At 35.8% G+C, this 6862-nt stretch overlaps 1 protein-coding gene across 1 annotated transcript; it reads right to left on the reverse strand.

Moving 5' to 3' along the window:
* Positions 1 to 550: 550 nt before the first annotated feature.
* LOC130977050 (homeobox-leucine zipper protein ATHB-14-like) lies at positions 551 to 6091 on the reverse strand. The gene is made up of 18 exons (XM_057902048.1): positions 5486 to 6091; positions 4965 to 5124; positions 4691 to 4809; positions 4471 to 4561; positions 4226 to 4321; positions 4003 to 4116; positions 3797 to 3880; positions 3502 to 3657; positions 3347 to 3421; positions 3152 to 3258; positions 2808 to 2997; positions 2532 to 2720; positions 2349 to 2429; positions 2102 to 2236; positions 1627 to 1946; positions 1412 to 1523; positions 1143 to 1292; positions 551 to 894 (listed from the first exon to the last, which is right to left on the reverse strand). Exons 1-18 carry the CDS (start codon positions 5692 to 5694, stop codon positions 748 to 750), a joined length of 2535 nt encoding a protein of 844 aa, XP_057758031.1. The 5' UTR covers positions 5695 to 6091; the 3' UTR covers positions 551 to 747.
* Between the last annotated feature and the right edge of the window lie 771 nt (positions 6092 to 6862).

The following is a 6862-nucleotide window of genomic DNA, read 5'->3' on the forward strand; positions in this document are numbered from 1 at the left end:
CTGATATACTATTTATATTTATTCAATGCATGATTAAAAATAAACATTATAAACAACTACATAGTGTAAATATTTTATAATTTATTCCAGATTAAGTAATTAACCATGCAATAAATATTTATAAAGATTAAACTAATAGACTAGGAACAGAGTGAGAACCAATAAAAGCCATGTCACCCTCCTGGTCAAAGTCCCATTTCTTTAGCCAAAAATAGATTAGATACCCTATATTAAAATTAAAAAAATAAAAGGATAAAAACAAATTGCTACATTTTTATTTGAAAAGGACTTGAGTCACATGACACAGTCCGGCAGAAAAGTTGCAGTGCCTTAAATAACCAAAGGACACCATGATAAGGTTAAAAATCATACCAGCCATATATGGCTAAGAATTAGTTGTAATTAATAGTCTAATCTTGAAACCAATGCACACTTGCTTTAGAAACAATCAAAAGACAAACCCCATCATAGCCTTGGTTACCAATAAAAACAAAACAAGAACCTACTTAGACAAGATTCTGACACATCAAGAACATTGTAATTGGCCTAAGCACTAATTTAACAAGGATATTTTTTTATAATAATATAAAAGCATATATATATATAGACATGGGTTCATGAAATCTTGAAATTAGTACATTTGTCTATTATATGATAGCAGTATCTAGTACTTAAGTGCTGAATATATAAATTACATAGAGATATTATAATAGTAATAATAATAATAATGTAATATAAGATTCTTCATTAGACAAAGGACCAGTTCATGAACATGAAGGCCAAGCAGTGATTGGAGTCATCATCATTGAGAACTTTCCATGCAATTGCTTGGTCATAGGACACTGGCCTGTTCATGCTGGAAGCACATATTCCTGCTGGTAGATATGCAAAACCCTGAAAAAACAAACAAAAGGAAAAATGAAATTCTGAACTCTGCATATTGCTTAAGATATCAACTCAAATCAAAACTAGAATGGCAAAGAGAATCAGAAAGATGCAAATCATGTACAGGTAACAATAGAGGTCATAAGTTGTTGTCTACCATTAGCAAATGAGGTCTACTAAATGGATCAAACAAATCAGTCGCGCCAACCCATTATGCTTATAGATCTTTCTTAAAGTAAGGTTTATTTGTTAATTACCTGTTGCATAATCTTGGAGAATTCAGAGCAAAGAATCTTCCTGCCAGATTCATCAAGAACTTTGTCGAGCATAATGTCTTGAAGGGCGACAAGAGTAGTTTCGAGCATGTCAAGTCCGGCTTGGTTTGCAAAGGTGAATACTGGAGATGCCTGCGAATATTTTGGCAGTTAGTATATTACTTAAGATGAATTCATATGACATTAGTTCTCCATATTCAGCTAAAAAGAAATGAAAAAAGAATAGGTAAAGAACAGTTCCAAGGGATTACATTTGTTTTCACAGAACAGCACATGATTGCATCAGAATGTTGCCAAAGTTGCTTCAAGATTGCATCACCAGCAGTTGACTCAACCCGAAAAAGGTCTGAACCAGTGTGGACTCTACAATAAAATTTTATGCTACCAGATCAGACACATGGATTCAAAATAAAACTTTCTAATTCCAATGGACTAAGCAACAAGTAATCTAAAAAGGCAACAATACCGGTAGCTTCGGCTGATCCATCTTGCCAAAGTAAGAGCCTCCGGTGAACCAGGGAGAGACTTTGGCCCCAGTTGAGTACTGAGCCGAGATGGAGCAATTGCCATTGCAACCCTCTGAACCGACCCCACAACACTACGCACATACTGGCGAGCCATGGCAGCTACATTGTCGCGCAAATGGTTCTCAAAGGTGAACTGGAATGCAATGGTAAGGACTGACCGAAGATTGTAATCATCGGCTTCTCCGGCTGCACGTGTATTCCCAGAACCTACTTCAAGTGTGGATGCCAAATCTAATGTCCTTGTTGTGGTTGGAGTATCCTGGGATGAAAAGAAACAGAAACAATGACATTTTATTAGTCAACACAGGATGATGCATGACACCGTTAGTATCAGCCAATACAAATTACTTTCTAGAACTCAAAAATCAAGATATCAAATCATCATAAAACTATGTAAAAGTAAAGTCACCGAACTGTTTTAGGATCCAATGGTATGACGCGGAATCCAGAAGGAAGTAGAAGAGCATCATCAGCAAATGATTCATCAATAGGTGCAAATACCAATTGAGCACAAGCTCCAATTGCATTTTCATCAACCCCACTGCAAAGCTGCAAAATCAAATTGCATAATAGAAAGTTAAAATAAGAATTACTTGCATAAAAAAGGGGAAGAAAACAAAAAAGATGTATATTGGCTATAATAAAACATGCACAGCTTTACCTGAAGCAAATACATATCGCGTGCCAATGCAACATCTTCAGGGGAAAATGCATGACCCTCTATCCGAACTACCTCCAAGAACTGCACGAATTAAAGTAAGCAGTAAATTAGCACACAATAATATACTATGTTCCATTATAGGAATAATACTAATTAAGATTAGAACAAAGTTAAGATTAATACCTCCTCATGCTCAATAGTATGAGCAAGTGGTAAAATGACCTGGGTGCTTGGAAAACCACCAGGTCTTGCACAAGGAACAGCATAGGGAGTAGCCTTAAGACATGCAGCAGAGTATGCATCAACACCATAATCGGCCCACTCAGACCGATGCTCCCTCAAGAATCGAACAAGCAAAGCCGGAGGAACATTCTGCAAAACACCATTATTAAAAAGCAGTTCAAGAATATTACTTTTGTACCATAGGTGATCATGAAATTTGTTTGCTTCATTAAGTACCTGCAACAGCATGGATGCCTTGGCACACAGAACCCCACCTCCAAAAGCTGGGAACATTGATGAATTGTACTGGGACCCCAAAAATTTGTTGGGAGATGAGTTTATAGCTATAGTCACATCTTCTACCCCATCATTGCCCAGCAGTGACCAACCATCCTCCACAAACCCATTAACAGCATCATTGAACCCCCTAAGAAGTTGAATTTCAATTAATTATACAGTAATTAAAAAGACTCGACTTTTATCTAGAATGTTACAATTAAACACCGAATGTACATCAAGTCAATAATTCCAGTGTACAGCTATGAATAGATTCTTGACAGAATAAAAAGGCTGGGCCATACCGGCAGAGTCTCTGGCTAAATGTCCTCAACACAGCAGGCTGGCGTCCCCCACCATACTGAATTTCTCCGCTAGATTCTTGTGCAATCTGTCTTATATGTTGCAGGGCCTGCAAGGAATTTTTTAGATTCATTACCTCATTTATGCATGGCTGGATGAGTAAGATATAGTGGTATGTGTGTGGCAAGATAACTTACTGCAATGGTCAATTTCTGGGCCAAGATTTTTGAAGATTCGTAAAGCGGCCTCAGTACTTCAGGAACACTCCAGACCTGCCATCGGTTACAATGTTAAGAAACCAAGTAGGAAATTCATTTACAAAATGTTGGATTATTACAACAATGTCTCTTACATCTAAATCAACATGGTCTACAATATGAATAATGGAGCCACCACCCTCGCAGGGTCTAATTAGATAACCACTGGGAAGCATCTCAGCTCTTACAAAGTTTGAAGAAGGAGGCCCTGTAGGGCCGCCGGTCGAAGATGTCAATGATCTCTCACAAATCTGCCATCACAATTCAACGATAATGAGAAAATATTAGCACTTAGAAATGAGGTAACTTTGAACCAAAAGAAAGGCATAAACAGTGATTTTGCTAGGACGAACAGTAAGAAAGCACATCAAACTCTATTCATAGTATTACCACAAGACTTCCATCTTCCAAACTTGTAGTGTATCTTACTGTCCAGAAGTCGCGCGCTGCTGCCAAAGTAGTTGGCGCGTAAGTCTGGCATCCCAACAAAAAAGAACACATCAATTTAACTTAACAGAGCCTTCAACATAAATCAAAATCACCAAAAACACAAATCATATAAGAACTTGGTTTGTATGCCTAAAGGATCACCATACCTGCATATATATGAGCTCTATAGTGCCCCCACTCCCTGTAGGAACAATGCTCAACACATCAAGGCACCGACAGTCGCGGTACCATGATGGTCGATCTTTGAGAATCTCAGCAACCTGTGACAAACAGTCAATCAAATCAAATAAACCAATAAAAAAAGACATAATTTTCATTGTTCAGCATTGAGTAAAACAACCTAAGATGAAGACAAGACAAACAACGTACCTTTGTGGGTTCTAGACTCACAAGGCCGCAGGCTCGTGCTGCCACACCGCTACAGTTGCGGGAAACAGCAACGATTCCAATAGAATCCGGACCAGGCTACACCAAATACAGAACACACATCATAAGATAGAAAAACAAAATCAAATAGTACATAATATGAAAGAATGCTCAGATACAAATCCACATGTTACTAGATACAAAAGAATAATAGTAACAAATAACATATAATTGAATAAGGTGTGTACCTTCATCCCAATCATCTGGACCCAGTCGACAGCAGTTCCAGTAGCCTTGGAAAGGAACTCTGCCAGGGTCTCCTCAGCTATGGCGAGAAGACTAACAATGACATCAAAGAAAAAAAGACTCAGGAATTTGTGAAAAATTAGAAACACTTGAATAAAAACACACAACAAACATTTGCTTATTTTACAGCAAAAGAAAAATCTTTGTTACAGGATTACTTACCCAGCTGGGTTGTTAGCATCCCTTTGAGGATGCTGAGGTGTTGGGTTTTGCTGTTGTTGGTTCTGACCACTCATCACAACAGACTCACAGCTATTGTCTGTGGTAGTAGTAGCAGATGCCTGGAAACGACACACCACATGACAAGATCCTTATCTTAAAACAAACATTTCCATTTTATGTGTGATAAAACAAAAAGTGTATCAAATATCATCAAGAAGTTCAAAAAACAACAGAAAAAAATAGATTGAACTCTTGAAGAGAAGAATGTTCTTACAGTATGAATTTGTTGCTTCATATATCCATTTTCATAGACCAAATGGGAGACCTGCTTCTGCAACCGGTCATTCTCCTCCATCAACAGCTTGTTCATTGCAGTCAGCTTTCTATTCACTGTCTGCAGGCGAGAGGCTTCTTTCCTTTGCTTCTCACGGCATCTACACAATAACATTGTCAGTATCTTCTAAGACAGGAACAAACTCAACAAATCAAGAAAGCAGAAACTTCTCAGGTGGGAACCAAACAGAACCATGACAATGGTTGTTAAGTGTTAGCCAAAAAAGGCAAAGCATTTTCCTCCCCAATCTGATATTCACACAAGAGACTCAACAAACTTGGAAATATATTGCTATCAGACCAAAAATCCGGTTTTTTCCAAAGTTGACAACTTTTGAAGACACTTAACAAAAACAGAATCAATGAAAGGTGAAAAAAGGGAGACAAAAAAAAAAGTTAAGACTTTTTGCACAAAGTTATGAAACGTTGCAATGTTGAAAAATAAGAGGGTCCTTAATATACCTTCGGTTCTGGAACCAGACTTTGATCTGTTTAGGCTCAATGTTTGAGAGGATTGGGCACTCTCTGATGAGTTGTTGTCTTCTCAAAGAAGAAGGCTTTGGACATTCAGCATAGACCCTTTCCAAAGCCTCAACTTGTTCAGGTGTGTACCTCACGTACTTGCTTGAATCCATGCTATTTGACGCGTCCTTGTGCATAGAAAGTGCCATTGAAGCAAAAACACAAACACAAAGAAGACACACCCCACGAAGAAGAAAACAGAAAAGGTTGTTACTTTGAGCTGAAAATGGAGTATGTATGTATGGAGAGTTCAGAAGAAAAAGGTGAGTGTTTAGTAGTTTGGTTCTTCTTTCTCAGCTTCTTTGGTGGTGGTAATCTCGGGTAGGCTCTCTTGTCGAAGAGAGCCTCCACTGTCCTTCATTAGATGATGGTGAATGATGGAGTTTGTGGTGTTTGAAGTTGTGGAGAGAGCTTTTGTTTGGAGTGGGAAGAGTGTGTGTGGGTATGGCAGTGGTCTTTATCTTTGACACCAATCTCGAGAGAGAGAGAGAGAGAGAGAGAGAGAGAGAGAGAAGGGTACCCACAGAAAGATATGGAAGAAAGAACAGAGAGGGGGAAGAAGAAGAGTATGTTTGTGTAGTGTACGTGTGTGTTTTATGTGCTCTATTATCAAAGGAACGCTAGTACGCTACACATCATTTATAATTTATTATTTTTAGTGCTATTAATATTTAAAAATACAGAGTAAGGTATGTTATTAGAATATAAAATTAGAAAAATTAGTTAATGATTAAAAATAATAATAAATTTTAATTTTTATATTAAATTGATAATATTATTTTTTTTTAATTGTAGACTTCAGGTGTTAATCTTAAATATAAAACTCTTTAATCTGAGAAATAGAAATTGAATTCTATTTTAAAAAGATTAAAAATTTTAAGGTATATAAATTAGACTCTTTAATTTTAGTTTTTTTTTACAATTTTAAAAAATATCAAAAATTATAATACTCGCATATATTATTCATTTTATTTTTATAAAAAAAATAGTATTAATCTTATTCTTAAAGTTGTATGCCAGCATCAATTTATTTAATAAAAAATATTATTTATATACAAAATTTAGTTATTAATATTTTTGTATATAAATATATATATAATTTAATTTATTTTTAATATATATTTATATTTTAACATATATTTTATACTAATAGTTGATTTTAATATATACATGGCATAATCTTATTTTTTGAAGTTTCAATTAGTTATATCTGATCTTAAAATTTCATAAACCTGATTTGCATTAATTCATATGACTGACGGAACCAAAATTTTAATATTATTGGGACTAACTTTTTAATTTATAATTACTCTTATT

Source organism: Arachis stenosperma, chromosome 4 (assembly GCF_014773155.1).
Source record: "Arachis stenosperma cultivar V10309 chromosome 4, arast.V10309.gnm1.PFL2, whole genome shotgun sequence".
In the NCBI taxonomy this organism is placed as follows: Eukaryota; Viridiplantae; Streptophyta; class Magnoliopsida; order Fabales; family Fabaceae; genus Arachis; species Arachis stenosperma.